An 18,621-nucleotide genomic window follows, 5' to 3' on the forward strand; every position below is an offset into this window, starting at 1 on the left:
CAAAGCTTGCTCATAACTCCAGCTGCACGGGACATGCCCAGGGAAAGACCAAGCCAGGATGGGTCCGTCTGAGCCCAGGGAGGCTGGGCCACTCTACCTGGTTTTTTAAAAAGTCTCTTTTTATTTTTTATAAACATGAGCAGACTGAAATCAGTTATGCCCCCTGGTGGGAAGGAATGTAATCCATCTTCCTCTATTGTCAATTTTCAGACAATTAAAGAAATTAGAAATATGAAGGAGAGGTTGGTGGTTACACAGTGAGCGGTATCCGAAGTTTTGATTTTATCCCCTGCCCAAGAGCCAACAGTAGCAGGACTTATCTCGAAGAGTGCTGATAATTCAAGCATGTTTTTGAATAATCCCTGCACTCAGGCAATCAATCTCACTTCTCTTAATCTTCTATCAGGCTCTGCGCCAGCGAGAGAAAAGAAATCAGTAGTACCCGCTACTCAGCAAAGAACTAAACCATCGATTGATATGACCCAGGCCAAATCGGGTCCACTGAAAAAAGCGATCTCCTATTAGTATGAAGTGAACTGTCGGAGAAGGTGGATAGATATCTATCTGCTTTGGAGGGCTCCATTAGGGGGATTGTTTGATGAAGTATGCGGCAGGCTGAGGTCTGTAGAATCTATCCTGAATAATTGCTTCAAGCTTGTTAATGATTTAAAATGTATTACACCGAGACAGCTAATGCATCTTACATCTAATAGATCATGGTGGAAGAGACAATTAAACAAGGGGTAAGACCTCAGTGTAGAGTAGAGGGAAGAGAGCTTAAAGAACAAAGGTTTGTATGGTAAGTAAAGTGAGCACACTGCCAGCATCACAAAAGCCTCCCTCCCACCCCATCACCTCACTGCCCTGAGACCCATTGATTAAGAGTTTAACCTGTCCTAGCTGATTACATTATTTACAACTTTCTCCCCGGAAGCTACACCATATGTTATTGTTTTAAAAGATGTTCTCCCTCTCCGTTTAACAAGAAGGAGGAATTACAAGAACTCAGAAATAAGGTAGTTCACTGGGTGGAGAAACGAGTAACACATAGGATCTTTTTGAGGATATAAATATGGTTTGAAGTGTATCTTGAGTAGGGAATGGTTTGAAGACCTGTATGGGCGACTGTGTGGTGGTGAATTTTAGGACACTGGGAAAGGTGGTGTTTAACCTGAACGGCCCCTTTTTGTCCCACAGAAAAATTCATGCTGGTCCTTTGGGATACTTTTATAGACCTGTGAATTATGAAAAACTTGTCCATGTTTCACACATTTGGATGAAACAAAAGTCTTTGGCAGAAAATTACAACATTGAGGGGGTGATTCTGACAGGCCGGCGGTGCCCCGCAGGGCATTCTGACTGCGGCGGTTCGGCCGCGGTCAGATGCGGAAAACCGGCGGTCTCCCGCCGGTTTTCCGCTGCCCATGTGAATCCTCCATGGCGGCGGAGCGCGCTCCGCCGCCATGGGGATTCTGACACCCCCTACCGCCATCCTGTTCCTGCCGGGTCTCCCGCCAGGAACAGGATGGCGGTAGGGGGTGCCGCGGGGCCCCTGGGGGCCCCTGCAGTGCCCATGCCAATGGCATGGGCACTGCAGGGGCCCCCGTAAGAGGGCCCCATTTAGTATTTCAGTGTCTGCTATGCAGACACTGAAATACGCGACGGGTGCCACTGCACCCGTCGCACCTTCCCACTCCGCCGGCTCAATTCTGAGCCGGCGTCCTCGTGGGAAGGTTGATTTGCCCTGGGCTGGCGGGCGGCCTTTTGGCGGTCGCCCAGGGCAAATCCCAAAATACCCTCAGCGGTCTTTCGACCGCGGAGCGGTATTTTGGTGGGGGAACTCTGGCGGGCGGCCTCCGCCGCCCGTCAGGGTCAGAATGACCCCCTGAGTCTTTCAGTAATTTCTTGCCCCTTAACTTAGAAGGCTTAGACTGACTCGTAAATAGCTCAAATGCTACCCTAACCAGCTTACTGGATAATGGTGTTGAGGTTTATTCCCTCTGAACAGCTGCCACTTCTCTTCCTTCGAATGTTAGAGGAGCTGAAGGATAAGGGGTTCCCAGAGAATGAGACACAGGTTGTAATCCCAGGGGGAAATTACATTTATTTTAATGGGATGTGGCAGGGATCAGATCTAAATTGGACAATCAGGACTGGTCGAGTTTTGTGAAGGGGTTTGTCATTCTTTGCTTTAAAGAAACCTTGGCCACTAACCCTTTTTACTTAGATGGCTATACAAAATAACACTCCTGCAATTCCCTCAAGAACAGGGAAATTAAGGGGAGGGTTGTCAATTATGATTTCAACATTGATCTGAGGTAAAAAGAAAAACAAGCACTATATTAGATTCTCCATTTTGTCAACTGCTGGGTCTGGAGAGGATTGGAGAATTGGATATTTTAATTATTTTTTTTTTATAACAATCTGCTTGACCATCCCAGTGTAGAAGTGTGAAGAATTGTGGTGTATTACATGGTGTGGTTGTGTACACTCACAAAACCAACTTGAGCCCAATCAGGCTCGTTTGCTAAACCTTACATCAACCCTCACTCAGTAGCTGTGGCTTTAAGCAGTCCGGCTTAAACAAAGGAACACATACAAAGCATTTAGAAGTACCAAAACACAAGAAATAAATCCGACAACAAGTTATAAAATTACTGGATTTTTATTATATTATTCATCAAAATGAACAAAATCTATCAGAGGATTCTGTAGATATAGATTTTTAAGTAAAAATGTAATTCTCTGCTATTTATTGAAAAAACATAAACAAGCACTAGTAACTGCAAAGTTTGGCAACTTGTAAAACTCTTTGTTTGACTACTCCGGTCTGCATTGGACAGCCAACTATAATAGGGGGGGGGAAGGTCAGGGGGATAGTGAGGAGCAGAAGAACAGTTACCTTGGCACCAAAGCAGTCTCCAGTTCAGGCCCTATGGGTGAACCGCCATAGATTTCAATGTAGTAGTCCTGATACAAGGGATACAGGATGCTGAGATACTGTGGGGTCGACAGGGATCTAGCTGGGGCTACTCCTCTCTCCACGGTCCAGGGGGGTGACTTTGGGCACAGGGGTCTATTGCCCTCAAAGTCCTCATTGGTCTAGCAAAAGTCCAGTTGACACTGGACTACTGATCTCAAGTCAATGCGAAATTAGCAGTTCCCTTTCGTGAAGGCTAGTGTCCGTCTTGGTGGATCAAACTGCACTTCGACAACTCTCCCGAGTCGGAGAGACTCTGATGCAACTTTTGAAAAATCAGGACTTGGTCGCCTGGGCTGCAAGTCGACAGTCAAGCGATTCTGGCTACCGACTGTCCAGAAAGGCTAGTTCAGCTTTTGCAGCCCTAGTGCTGTAATGAGAAGTCAGCCAACTGACTTTCAAAGTTAACTTTTTTTTTTGTCAGGGGCTTGAGAGCGACATTTTCACAAGCTAGGCTCCAGGGGCCCAGTCCTTTTTTTGCTAGCCCAAGGATTAGCAGGTGCAGTTGAGCAACTGGTGCAGCCTCTCTTGCTAAGTCAAGGGAACAGTAGGGCAGTCTTCCTTCGGTCTTCTCTGCAGTTCAGATATGTTCTGAGGTTTAAGTGAACCATAGTTATGCCTTGAAAATGCCCTAGGGATGTGGAGGTCACTAGCTAATGAACTAGTGGGAACTTCCTGTGAAGTGTGCCATCTAGGTATCCCCAGTGCACTATTCTGCCAACTCCTGAGGTGCACGCCTCCCCAAGAAAATTTGTAAAAAAATAAAAAAAAGGCGAAAACAGTGCATTCTACAGCCCATTTTTCTATAATTTATTCAATTGCATTCGTTTTTAAAGCATAGTAAATTATGTCTTTAGAGAGCACCACAATACTGCTATCTACATTGGGGCTCTTCAATGATTCCCTCACCATCACCCTCTAACAGCGCCTCTCATCTCCCCATAGACCCCCCTCTCACATCTATTTCATTTGCTTTATAGGGCTTCTCTTACGATTGTAGGAGCACTTTAGACCACCCACCCACACACACACACTGAATTATACATGTGTAAATCAGTGTATTGAAAATGTTATACAAGGCAAAAGGGACTACAAGGTGTGGGATTCACATGTCATCCATACTGGTAGGCATTTTTAAGAGTGCTTGGTCTGGGAGAACATAAACTCAGGATTCAGAACCTAACAATGGTTAGAGTTGACTTTACTAATAACAATTTATTTCTAACCAAACAAAACCCTGTTAGAAAAATTAGGATAATCAAAGACTGGGAAAAAACATAACTTTCCAACCTGTACCGTGCAGTTTGCATGCAGCTCTTTGATGGCAGTTCATAGCTCACTGTGCTAGATTATGATTGTAACTTATGAACTGTGCAGTAACAAAAGGATCTGTGACAAAAGCAGTATCCCACTGAGTTATACACATAAAATATGGTTCTGTAATCTACAGAGTACATGTTCTTTGCAGCAGGCATATTAACCCTCTGTGCTACCCTGGATGAGTCAAAACTTCCACTTGACAAACCCTGTTCTCTCTCTAGCAGGTACATTAATCATCAGAGTAATCATGGCACGTTTATTGTTGCCTGAACATTTTTGGATATACAAGGAACTCTGCAGTGTTTTTAAAACTTGCACTGTTACAAAACCGCGCCCAGTAACAAAAGCAGCCCCAATCCTCCCAGCCTCCCCGGGAAATGTCTGGTACAGCCAGTCCGACCTTGCTCCTCTTGTGTGTCCACCATTTGCCCTTCATAGGCAGCTTCCCCCTTTGAAGCTAGACTGTTGGGCTCACAACCTGTGTGGCTTCCTAACAGGGATAGGTGGAACTTCTTCCAATGGCAGGCCTCTATTGTTCTCACGCCATGAAATTGTTCAGACTTCTCCCCAGGATGGCAGAAGGCTGTATTGTACCCATCAGCTGTTATGTTTCCACTGGAAAACAAGGGCAACAGAGTAGCAACTTCCTAAAAGTTTCCTTTAATCAAAAGCTACATTAAATTTGCCTTGGGCATCAAATCAGGTTTAAGGTGATGATTAATTTGATACCTGGAAGTACCAACTTTAGTAGTCTCCATTCATGATTCAGCATAGATAAGTTGTCCGTGTGTAACCCTGTACTCGCCAATGGGCTACTAGCCTTTCCAAGGTAAAAAAAAACCGACAATTTGGGGTTTTTACTGTTAGGACAGATAAAACATACATGCCCTGCTTTTAATATACAACACCCTGCTTTAATACTTGATAGGCCTGCTGTAGGGGTGATATACGTAATAAGAAGGGAGGTTTGGGGTTTGCCATTAGTTTAAATGGGAAAGTTGAGTTAGCAGTTAAAAACTGCTCTACCAGTCTGCAGTGGCAGGCTGAGTCATGTTTTCATGTTGTCACAGCCAGAGTGGCACAGGGCGTGCTGCAACCCTAGGGGTGGGGGGGGATTCACTTTTGTATACAGACCCCCAATACTTCTGGTATCATACACTAGGGACTTGTAAGTAAAGTTATGCCATTTGTGTGTAGCCCAGTTAACATGACCCTTTTAAAGGGTGAGAATACTGGGGGCTGATTAGCAGGCTTCAGCACACTCTTAAGAGTTGAAATCCCAACAGCATCAGTCCAAAACTTTGGTGGTGAATATGCAAAAATAACCATTTCCTTACAAAAAGTCATGATTACTCTTGAAAGGGATTTGATTTTATATACTCAGACAACAGATGAGTTGTATATCATTTGGGCAAGGATCTTGATGCCCGTCTTTGTACCCTGTCACCAAAGGATGTTTGTGGGATGGTTGATTCAGAGTGTGATAACCACCAAATTTTAAGAATACTTTATGCGGTGTGGCTCCAAATAATCAGTTTATTAAATATTATATATTTGCTAGTGATGTTTGTAATTCTTCAATTTCTTACTTACCCACATTAATTGTGAGAGGCATTTGTAGCACCATTAACTTCATATTGCTTACTGAGAAATTAGATCCCCGTTCTTTCATTTTTTTTTAGTTTCTACAAATTGTGCAAGTGATCATAACCCAATTGCACTGGTTATTAAATTGGGAAATGGTAGAATGACACCTCCTTTAACTATAGTTTATCTTGGGGTGGTGAGTTGTAATGGGTGTTACACAAAGAGAGTACAGTGAACCCGAGGCCTTTACTATTGGAATTGGTATGTGAAAATATAAAGTATTTGGATATTTGCTTGATTGATGCCACTGATGACAGGACTATCAAGCAAGTTTTTGAAGTAGTTTCCAGATGAATTAGGACAGCATTAACTACTTTGTGCAAGGTAAAAGATGTTGCATGGCTGGTTTGATTGTGTGCATGGGCACCCTTGAAAAAAACCTTGATTGGCCCCAAAGTAAGAAACCAAGAAATAAAGAAGTGTAAACGTGTAGATGTAAGTGAAGAACTCACTGCAGTCGAAGTAAAAATCCAGAAATGAAAATTGTGGGCATTTCTTATGGCAGCTAGTGAGACCAAAGAGTTAATAGCCTTTTGCAAAGTTACCAATATGCCATATTTTAGGGAACCTTTACCCCCTATGAACGAAGTCCCGATTCCTCCACAGAAGCAGGTAGCCCATTTTGGTATTAATTAGGCAAAATCACATGTAGAGAGCCCAATAATGCTGAATGAGGCAATATTGTCTGGGTCGATGAACTCATCACAGCTTTTGATTTTGAGCTCAGTGAGGTTTTTTCAAAAATTACGGAGTGGAAAGGCCCCATATCCAATGATGTCCCAATATATATATATTTCTAAGAAGAAATTAAATCTGTGAGGACCCACAATAACAAATGTCTTGAAGGCTGGCCTAGAAGTGGCAAGTTAGATGCATGGTCACACTCAATAATTGTCCCAATTTTCAAACAACCAGAGAGAGCTGACCCAAAGTGCTACCAACCCATTCGTTAGTTAAGGAGGATTTTGCTAGCTAAGCTGGAAAGTTGGGATTGAGGATGCAGCAATTTTTATCGGAAGTACAGTATGGTTTCTGCAAAGGGTTAGGTACTGTTGAACAATGACTAACTTTATGTCTCCTGATAAGCAAATAGATGATGGCAAAAGGGGGCGATTCATCTGCACTTATGGATCTCTCGGGTACGTTTGATTGTATCACTCACTTGAAGTTGTAGTCTATTATGTTGGCTTTGGAAGATAAGACAGTACAATTTCTTAGACTATCATATGAAGACAGTACAGCTATAATCAGTTTTAAACTTAGTGGGGAGTGTTCAAATTCCTTTAGAATTAGTTGAAATGTCAGGCTTAGTTGCATCTTTGCTCCATTTCTTTTTACTCTGTACATAAATAAACTATAACGGTGTTTAGTTTGCCAAGGGAGGGGCATACCCCACATCGGCTTACGCCCTATTCCAGTTTTGCTTATAAGAATGAAACTGTTTGATGGCGCACACAGCAACCAAGTCACATAATGTATTGGATTTGTTTATGATTTTCATTAATAAATTGGATCTTAAAATTAATCTTAGCAAAACTTTTACTATGACTTGTGGACCGCAAATGATTAGATTCCATGTTTATAACATTGAAGTAAAGTTCAAACGTTTAAACCTGGGTTTGGAACTGGCTTTCCTTGGTAACTGGGGGAATGTGCAGAATATCAGGAAGCAATAATTTGAAAAATCTATTAAAGCTGCTTTCATATTTGCGACCACGTTAGGAATGCACCCCCTTAAGGAGACATTTACGGTCTACAGGAATAAATATTTTTCAGCAGCTACACGTGGAGTAGCTGTCTGTGGCTATACCAATGTAGAGAATTTACAGCTGGTTTTAAAGTTTGTCTACTTATATTTGCCATATGGAACTGGGCCTGATGCATGTGGGAGATCTCATTAGACTCTACACACTTGTGGGCTGTGGCAGTAGATTTGGTCTAAAACCGGAGGTATCTTTGAGAAGAGCGGTTTTACGTGACTTCGTTCTCCACATTCCCTGACTAAGTTATTTTAAAAAGCCGTGGAAGAGCCTCAGAAGACCTGAATTTTATGGGGACTCCACAACCATGAATGGTATGAATAAAAGGGATATTAAGCTTTTATTTGCAAAGTGTTGTTAACAGGGTAGAGAAAATGAGGAGTTTCAAAAACCAACTATTACCTTATATTCACTTTTAAATAATAAAGGATGGTACACAACCGCATCTCAAAAAGGTGATGACTGCCCAATACAGGTTTATGTTTATCAGCTTACGACTTCATTTGGTCCACTTTTTGGTTGCTTTCCCAAACAGTATGACTGGTTTGGTATCTTTCCAGGTGTCCCTGTGATAATCATTCTATTCAGTGCATTTTATACATTTTATGTTAAACCTCTACTTACAAAGTTTATTTTCATGCAGTGCAGATCAGCTCTTTTGTTCTTACAGCGGCTGCATACTCCTGAAACCGGACTAGCTGTTTCTAGTTATATCTGGCAGGCCAGGAAAACTAGAAAAGTGTTAGTAGAAATGTGGCTAGTAGTTTTGATATATGTCATTTTAATGACATTTCGTTTTATCACATTGTTGATTAAATATTAGATATGAATTTGACTGGGATTAATCTGGTATTGTATATAATGTACTATTGGTTAACTGGATGTGAAGATCTTCTTTCCTATGGTTTTAATGTGAACCGAATAAAGACTTTGCCGACAGGCATACAATAGAATCCAAAGATGGTGGCTATATTGAGTGGCACTTCATATGACTGTCACTGTGAGGCATGGAGTCCAAGCCCGTGGTCGACATCCCAAAAATGTTTTTGGTGTTATGTCTAAGCCAAACCACAAGATAGTGGACAAATACAGCACATGTGAAGCTAGAACAAGTTGTGCAACAAAAACAACTAACCCCACTGAATCCCAGCCACCAAGCATTAATTTGCATTTCATGCTGCGAGCTCCCTTCTCCATTACCCACAGTGGTATTTATATACTGTGGACTCTGAGGCTTGTGGCAGGTGAGAACTGGCCTTAGCACAGTAAATGTGATCCCAGACTAGCTGTTGAAGAGTCACTGGATGCCAGGCTTTAGTAGACCAGCCTTAGGACCAGGGGCGTAGCTTGGTCAGTATGATTGGGGCATGGGGGGGGTTAGCTTCAGGTTTCCCAACAATCACGCTGGCACATGATGTTATAAGACATTATACGACAAGCAAGGTGCACGAGAGGGGCTTAAGAGGCAGTGGAAAGGGTGAGAAATGCGGATTGGTAGGTGTACTAAGCGAGAGAAAGCACATTATTTTGTGAAATAACCAACATTTTCAAAGTCTTTCTAAAGAGAGAAGGGAGAGGGCGAGTGTTCGTTTTGCCTGTGGGTGTAAAAACTCCTGGTGAAATTTGACAGGCACCTCACCACGGGGCAGGCTTTTCGGCAGTGCGACCGCACCGGGTGCTGACCTCAGGGGGGGGCGCTGTGTTTAGCAATAACTTCAAAAACTTGCAATTTAAAAGCACCTGTTGAAAAGTTCCTTGCGCGTTTAGCTTTCAGGAAACAATTAAAATGTCAAGATACCTCTTGTGATTAATGTTCCTGCTAGGGAGAGATGGGAGTTTTGCCTAGTGGCAGCTTTGACTCAACATTAAGTAGCATAGAGGGTTAATAAACCTGCTGCAAAAAAAACAGAACTATAGGGCATATTTAAGAAAAGTGGCTCTGCACACTGTGCAGCGCCACTTTTCTTGCACCACTCAGCGCCCCTCTAACCCCACCATGTGTGCGTCATATTTAAAATACGGTGCACCATGGCAGTCATTAGGGGACTAGCGTCAAAGATTTTGAAGCTAATCAGGCGCTTTGCAGGATTAGCGTCAAAAATTTATGCTAATCTTGCAAAGCACCCAGAGTCCCATTGTAACCAATGGAAGCCTCCTTTTAATGGCTGCTCTGAGCAGGCGCTAAAAGTGCCGGAAAACAAATGATACAAAGAAATCTAACAGATTTCTTTGGGCCCCCCCTAACAGGAGGATGACCCCTTTGTATACATTATGCCCGGCGCAGCCACAATGTAGCGAAAACGGTTACAAAATGGCGGAATGCTGGCATTGCGCCACTTTGTAAATATGGCGCTGCGTTTTTGGTCTTCTAACGCCACATTAGCTTAAAAATATTACACTAATGTGGCGTTGGAATGGCACTAGGGGCTCTTTAATATGTCTCTGCCTATGGGACATATTTAAGAGCCCCTATATTTGAAAAAGTGGTGCCGCACACAGGGCAGCACCACTTTTCTTGCGCCCCTTAGCGCTCCCCTAACGCAACCATGTGTGCACTGTATTTAAAATACGGTGCAACATGGCGGTAGTGAGGGGACTAGTGTCAGAATTTTTTTACACTAGTCCGGCGCTTTGCAGGATTAGCATAAAAAATGTTAATGCTAATCCTGCAAAGCACCCAGAGGCCCACTGTAACCAATAGACGCTTCCTTTTAACGCCTGCTCTGTGCAGGCGTTAAAAGTGCCGGAAAAAAAATGATGCAAAGAAATTTGTCAGATTTCTTTGCACCATTTTTTTGGCCCTCCCTAACGGGGGAACGCCACCTTTGCATACATTATGACTGGCGCAGGCATAATGTAGCACAAAGAGATGCAAAGTGGCGCAATGTATGCATTGCGCCACTTTGTAAATATGGCATGGCGTTTTTGGCCTTCTAACACCACATTAGCGTAAAAAATGACGCTAATATGGTGTTATAAAAGCGCTAAGGGCTCTTAAATACGCCCCTATATTTTATGTGGCTAGCTGAGTGGATTAGTAAAGCCAGCCTTTACAAGTGCTTTAAAACACATGAATGTATGTGAAAGGGGAGCGATGGAGAGATGAGGGGCAAATCTGCTGGGTGGTAGTGAGTGAAACCGAGGAGGTGGTCATGGGGTGGGGGCGCCACAATAAACTGTCACCCGGGGAGCCACCAGTCCTAAAGCCGGTCCTGCCTCAACATACCCGACTGAAAGCACCCGCAGCCAACTATTTATCACAAAATACATTATTTGGGGGAGGGGTGGGTGTAGCACCCCACATTCCACCCCCCCTCCCCCCCCCCCGAACCTACGCCCCTGCTTAGGACAAGGAAAAGTAGAAGGAACTGGCATTAGGACAGCTAAGGCGAACCGAGCTTCAGGGCAGTATATGTGATCTGGGAACAGCTAATGGAGAGTCACCGGGAGCCACTTTTCAGTGGACCAGACTTAGGACAGAGACCAGGAACAGGGGACAAGCCTCGGGGCAGAGACGGTGAGCCAAGCTTCGCGACAGTAAATGTGAGCTGGGCTAGCCGTGAGACAGAGTAAATTAGCCTGCCTTTAGGACAGTAAATGTGAAACAGACTAGCCTTGGGACAGAGAAAGTGAGCCTGACTTTAGGACAGTGAATGCAAGCAGGAAGGGGAGGGGTGAATAGCAAAGTAGCAAGAGGAAAGAAGGCGAGAGGCTGAAACCCCAGCCTTAGAAGACAATGGCTGGCGAGGAGGGGGAGGGGAGCAAGGACCGGCCTCAGCACAGGTTCCGTGGGCGCGGCCGCACAGGCCAGCTTTAGAACAGCGGATGAGAGCCTTTAATCACCGAAAAGTAAAGAGAAAAGCACGGACTGACCCGAGACAGTGGCCGTGAAGAAGGACGGGCCGGGTCCGAGGGTGGGGAAATGAGAAGTCATTATGCGACCAGCCTTTAGGACAGTGACTGCGACCCGGGAGAGGGTAAAGAAAGAACGCCAGCAATAGCTACCGATGCCTTAGGAGGAGGCCACTAAATGTCAGCAAAGACCTCTGGTCTTAGTACAGCGCACGTGAGCAGGGTCACAGGAACGGGCTTTAGAAGTAAATCCGGGGCAGGTGTGGCTTAGCATGGTGAAAAGCGTTTAGGAACTGGCCTTGGTCCAGTGAATATGGGCGGGGTCACATGGTTTAACTATAGGCGTAAAGAGAAGGGGCCAGTCTCAGGACAGTGAATGTGAATAGGGCCGCACGGACGGGTTTGAGACACGATGCGAGCAGGGACTGGCCTTCCGGCAGTGGATGTGAGTAGCCTGAGACTTGACTCTACTGGACTTCACATTCCTCCGACGGTGGGCGGCAGGTGCAGCTGTTTCTCATGACGTTGGGCCCACACACATCTCGCCTGCTTCCTCCTCGCCGAGACGGGGTCACTCTTAAGCACTGGACCTCGTCCTGCCCTGGTGCTGTGGGTGGTCCGAACTCCAGTATATTTAAAGCTTGTGCTGCATGGTTGTGCGTGCGTGCGTGTTGGTGCGTGTGTGAGGAGGTGGGGTTGTTTGTCGGAGACAGACCCGGGAGGGAAACGCTGGTAACACTATCCGCCGGCACTCATTTGATCGCCTTCGGAAGGAAGAAGGGCTGAGTCAGCCCTGTCGGCTTTCGAGCAGGTGATCTAAAAGTTAATTACGGATCTCCGCGGCAAACACTTCACTGCCCGAGCTACCTTGCCATCTCGGTTGATCTCTACTACAGGCAACAGCCTGATGCCAGAGTTGAAAGGCAGAATGGCGCTACAGATAGACACTAGGGGAGTGGCGGCCCCCCTTTGCATCCACAGGGCTGGGTGGGGCCTTGTTCTGCCAGGGGTGAGGCAGGACTCCTGGGAGGCACAAAGACCCTTTCACAATTCCAGCAAAGCTCGGTGCAGAGGATTAAACCCCCGGCGTGACTCACAAAGCCGCACTATCGTGTTGCTCCCACTTGTAGGAGGGTGCAGAAACAAACAGTTCAGTGCAGGCTTGGCATGGGGGGCGCAAGCGGCATTCCGGGCACACCCACACCGCAGCTCTGTGGTCACTGCCAGGGTGAGCTCATGCAATCCTAGGCCCGCAGGACTGGCAGTCACAGCTGCATCGGGGAAGTTAGCAGGCCAAGGGGCGCTTCACTGCCGCGGCATTCCGCCTGCCGCCAGGCCAGGAAGCTGGAAAGATGAAAGCTCGTCTGGGGCCTTTGTTGGGCCCCGCAGAGGTGGCGAGGGTGGCAGACTCACCTTCAGCGCCTGGTTGAAGTTCTCGACCATGCCTATCCACTGGCCCGTCTGTTTGGCGAACTGTGCAGCCTGAATCTGCAGCGTCTTCACCTCGTGGTCCAACTTCCTCTGGTTCACGTAGGCCTGGGCCACCCTGGAGCAGACAGATCAGAACGTACAGGTGACGTCAGGCATCGAATCACACATACAAAGTACAGGGCAAGCAGAGGGCAAGATTCCCCAGGGTACAGCAATCTTACTCCATCTTATAGAGCAGCACGTACTGGACAGACAGGACAAGCACCTAAAAGCATGGACAAGGCAAGCTTCCTCTTACAGAACAGATACAGGATGGACAGGCCATGTGTACATGTGACGTCAGGCATCAATTCACTCATACAAAGAACCGGACCAGCAGAGGACAAGGATTCCCCAAGGTAGAGCAAGTTTCAGCATACAGAGCAACCCGTACAGGACAAGCTTCATCATACAGAGCAGCATGTACAGGACAAGCTTCATCATACAGAGCGCCTACAACATGGACAAATCAAGCTTCCTCATAAGACTAGATACGGAATGGGCAGGCCATGTGTACAGGTGACAAAAACGTCGATTCATTAATTCATTCGTAGGGAGAACAAGACAAGTAGGGGCACCCCATAGGTGAGCAAGGACTGGACAAGCTTTCGCACAGAGAATGTACACGACAGACGGCCATCTTCCTCATACAGAGCACGGACAAGACAGGCAGGCCGCATGTACAGGTGATGATGAACATCGGTTATGTCATCCTGAGAATAGCACAGACTAGGCAGCTTCCTATTACTGAGCACATACAAGGTGGGCAGGCAGTTCATACAGCGAACAGGACTAGCATGGCAACCTTCCTCATAGGAGAGCATCGCAGAGCAAGATTCTTCACACAGAACACTTAAAAGATGGCAAACCCTGTCCATACGGCAGCTAATAGCACGGAGTGCAAGGCCAACCAATTATGTCAATGGGAACCTTGGTACACACTTTAATATAAGGGACAATGGTTCACTTTTAGCGCTGCAATAATGAATTATTAGCAAGTCAGTAGCACAAAACACGATGTCAAGCATGAAAACCTCTGCATGAGAAAGAATCTTATTTTCTTTCTAACTATCCTTTTATTAGTTTACACTGTAAATAAAAAAAAATGAAATAAGATTGGACACACGTTGTGATTCCGTTTACAAGCATGAAGTATTGATTCATTCATTGCTGGATCATCGTCATTCGATGCTAGATTCTCTGGTCGTGTTCCTTTGGACTATAGCAGTCAATTGAACTCACACTATTTCCTCCAAATTTACTAAGCTTCCTGGGCATCCTCTATTTTGATACATCATTATTTCATGAAGGCTGGGTTCTGTACACACCGCCACGCTGAAGCAACATCTCACCTGGCTACTACCAGTCCCATATCCCACCGCAGCCTTATGTGATCTGGCATGGTGAGTTTACCCCATACTTCCAAAAGCATTATCTTGGCATCCATGCTGGTCTCAATGTTAGATACCCTCACCAAGAAAGTCTTTACTTTTAGCTAGAATCCGTGAATTAGTGGGCAGTCCTACCTTGTGTGTAGGAAGCCCCCTCTTTCCGCACACCTTACGAGACTTTCAGCAGACCTACTGAGCCCATAAACCTTAAATCGTGACCATGAATATTACACAGTGTGCAACAATTTACGTTAGACCAGCCAAATTCAGGCTTTCATCACGGTCGTTCTTGGTGCCCGCATTGCCTCTTCCCGTTAAGTGGGTGCTAAAATCTTGCTAGGAATTGCACTTTAATTATGAAAGTAATGCAACACAATAGCAAGGTTAACAACACACGTGGATCAAAGAAGTGCTTAGCTCCCACAAGAAAAACAACTGTGAATACGCATGTGTATGCATTAAAAACGACTGCGGTCAAAATAATGGAGCTACATGTTACAAATTAATCAAACACTGGAACTAGGAGTTGAGGTAAATCCAGCCGCACATCAACATTCACATTTCTAAATTAAGTTGGCGTGCACAAATCCAGAAGACCAACTCCTTTGCCTTCAAATCGATATACAACAAAAACAGAATTCAGCACGCAATCTGTAAAGGATGATCTTTGACTTTATAATGCCTTATTTGTGATGTCCAAATCAAAAATATTCAGATAATCCTTCATAATTTTTTTTTTTATTAATTTGTCTTGATGATCTTTATCCATTTAGAACTAGCCAACGCATTTCATCCTACTGGACTTCATCAGGGCTAAAAATATATAAGATATTCAATATGTTATTATACACCGTTCTCTACAATCATCAGTTGCTATATATACACATCAAATCCAACATAATATTCTTCCTATCATAATCAATCAAATCAATATTACATAGTTAATTATGAATCTGGAGGCATAGCATTTCTGTCAAAACATATGATTTCTGATCTTAATGATCCATTGCCTTAGTTATATCTCATTATTATTGTTCACTTTATGAGCATTATCCATCATAATTATACTAATCAAATGTGGAAAGAAAACAATTCTTATCCACTAACCCTTATAATGACAGATTGTACGCTAAATCTCCATATTTACAATCTTCTCACAATGACATCATAAATGTAATTACATGAATTATAGGCTTCATTTACATGTAATAATACCATATTTCAAAACTCAATTTTTTTATATTTTGCATTGTCATATTCAGCAAAAAGTCTTCCAACTGTTGTTAAATCCATTTTTCAGATCTTTTGAGCTCTACATAGTCTCGCAAATTATTAAACTAATCTAAGAGCAGTGAGATACTGCTGCCTATTAATACCAAGTATCGGGATGATAATATATCAAAATACAGAAAACCACCCGACATCGTATATTTTCATGTATTTTATTGCAGCCATGTTAAAAGAACGTTTATAATACAAATATCTCATCTATTCTGTCCTTTATGTATATTACTTTCTTACTTATGCACAAAAAAGTATCTCAATCGTCTTGTGACTTAATATTCATTAGGACCATATGTTAATGGCATTTTTACACTCTGTAAAGTTGAGAGAGTACGATCGCTATATTTATCTTTTATGTGCTGCAGTAAGCCGGCGTGCATCCCCATATAAAAACGCACGTGAAGGCGAGCAGGCGGAAAGGACTAGGTCTGATGACAAACCGCTCAGATACAACCATACCTTTGAAAATAGGCGTCTTCTAATTGCACCCATGATACGATGTTCGTAGCAACTGTCAAATGGTAACCCACTCATGCATCCCCACTTAAATAGCGCTCCGATCATTGTCCACAGCTGTGCACTTTTTTTTGCCCGTTTCTAGTGACCTGTGTAAAAACGGCGGCCATCTTAAAACATCCCCTTTATTACAATAAGCGAGTGTATTTGCTCTCTTTATTACCAACATAGCCTAATTAATTCCATTGTTTAGTGTCGTAACCACGCAGGTAAAAATAAGGAAAAATAATCTTTACCTGTGTTTCACTCGATACTGTGTGTAAGATAGTCATCAGTTGACACTATCTGTTGTTTCACTATCAACCATCTCATGTTTTCGAAGGAAATATGGTGGCCATTTTGAAATATCAACTTAAAGAGCAAAACACATGTATATTGCTCACATATATTATTAGTTGGATAAATATTAATCCCAGACTGGGTTTTCTATATGGATACCAAATTCTTATATGATTACCATATTGTCAACAGTGTATCTCCCATATGATGTCATCTATATGTGATTATATGATATTCTTAATCACAATATTTTCCAAGCATGGTCACAATTTGCTCTCAAATATCTCTTCACTATTGAGGTAACTTATTTGGGAATAACACATAAATGTGTTCATTATTTATGTTCCATAATACAAAGTATCGGATGTGAACATTAATTTCCAACTAAACACTCATATAGCTATCATTCGGCCAAATATTACAATAAAGGCCTGGGACCTCATTGCCTCAATTACCTTAAACTACAGGAATGTGAACATTCGCCACCTCCGGATGGAGACACCATTCGTGATCCTGTAAGCATTTTCAGCTGAGTTTGTCTGCTCTGGCGTTCAGAGAACCTGCCAGGTGTTGAACCACCAGGGTCATGCCCTGCTGGTCCAGCCACGTCCAGAGGCGTAAAGCCTCTTGACAAAGGGTCCACGACCCCACACCGCCCTGCTTGTTGCAGTACCACATTGCGGTAGTGTTGTCCGTGAACACCTGCACCACCTTCCCTTTCACAACAGGAAGAAATGCTTTTAATGCTAGCCGGATCGCCAGAAGCTCCAATAAGTTGATGTGGAGCCCAGATTCCGCCGTAGACCAGTGACCTCTGATCTCCACCTCCCCCAGATGGCCGCCCCATCCCAGAAGTGACGCATCTGTCACTACCGTTAGATCTGGTTGGGGAAGGGAGAGGGGTCTGCCCCTGACCCACTCGCAGTTCACTAACCACCACTGCAGATCTTCCGCAGTCCTCTCCGAGATCTGAACCAATTCGGTAAGATTTCCCTGATGCTGTGCCCATTGGAACTTCAGGTCCCACTGCAGAGCCCTCATGCGCCATCTGGCATCCTTGACCAACAGGATGCAGGAAGCCATGAGTCCCAGCAGCCTCAGAGTCTGTCTCACCGAGATCCAGGATAGAGGCTGAAACATCGGAATCATAACCTGAATATCCTGAACCAGCTGATCGGGAGGATAAGCCCGATACTGCACTGTGTCCAGAACAGCTCTGATGAAAGAGAGCTTCTGAGAGGGAGTCAGGTGTGACTTCGGCACATTTATAGTGAACCCCAGCGAATGCAAGAGGTCCGCCGTCATCTGGAGGTGGTTGACGAGAGCCTGGAGCGTAGGAGCCTTCAACAGCCAATCGTCCAGGTAGGGGAAGACTGAAATCCCTGACCTGCGCAAATGAGCTGCCACCATCACCTTTGTGAACACCCAAGGGGCACTGGTGGGACCGAAAGGAAGCATGGTAAACTGAAAGTGCTCGTGGCCCACCTTGAACCGCAGGTAACGCCTGTGGCTTGGCAGGATAGGAATATGGAAATACGCATCCTGAAAATCCAACGCTACCATCCAGTCTCCTTGGTCTAGGGCAGACAAAACCGGAGCAAGAGTGAGCATCTTGAATTTCTCCTTCTTGAGGAAGAGATTGACGTCCCTTAAATCCAAAATAGGACGAAGGCCTTTTTTCTTTTTGGGAATCAGAAAGTAGCGGGAATAACAACCACTGTCTACTTCTGATATCGGGACTCTTTCTATGGCTCCCTTGGCCAAACGAGCCGTAACTTCCTCGCGGAGCAAAGCTAAATGGTCCTCCATCAGCCATTCCTTTGTCGGAGGGATAGAAGGAGGGAAAGACTGGAAGGGAAGGGAGTAGCCCTTCCGTATCATCTGCAGGACCCATTTGTCCGTGGTGATGGAAAGCCAGTGAGGGAGATGAAAACAAATTCTCCCTCCAACTGGACAGACGTGATCCCGCAGAACGACACTAGGAGGGCTTGGGCGCAGTGGAGGGGGGCTGCGTGGTGTCCGACCTCTGGCCAGACCCTCTGGGTCTGATGGGACCACGTCCTCTTCCGGGATGCTGTGAAGCCTGAGGACGGTGGCTAAACTGTGGCTGGCGTGGTACCAC

General features: G+C 44.7%; 1 protein-coding gene across 2 annotated transcripts in view; it reads right to left on the reverse strand.

The window, feature by feature from the left end:
• The window catches only part of BLOC1S1 (biogenesis of lysosomal organelles complex 1 subunit 1), a 91,421-nt gene that overhangs the window by 16,457 nt on the left and 56,343 nt on the right, over positions 1–18,621 (reverse strand). For both annotated transcript variants that reach the window (XM_069230631.1, XM_069230632.1), the window contains one exon: positions 12,973–13,105. In XM_069230631.1, the coding sequence (XP_069086732.1) occupies positions 12,973–13,105 (133 nt within the window). The remainder of the gene's footprint in view (positions 1–12,972; positions 13,106–18,621) is intronic.

The sequence above is a fragment of the Pleurodeles waltl genome, chromosome 4_2 (genome assembly GCF_031143425.1).
Source record: "Pleurodeles waltl isolate 20211129_DDA chromosome 4_2, aPleWal1.hap1.20221129, whole genome shotgun sequence".
In the NCBI taxonomy this organism is placed as follows: Eukaryota; Metazoa; Chordata; class Amphibia; order Caudata; family Salamandridae; genus Pleurodeles; species Pleurodeles waltl.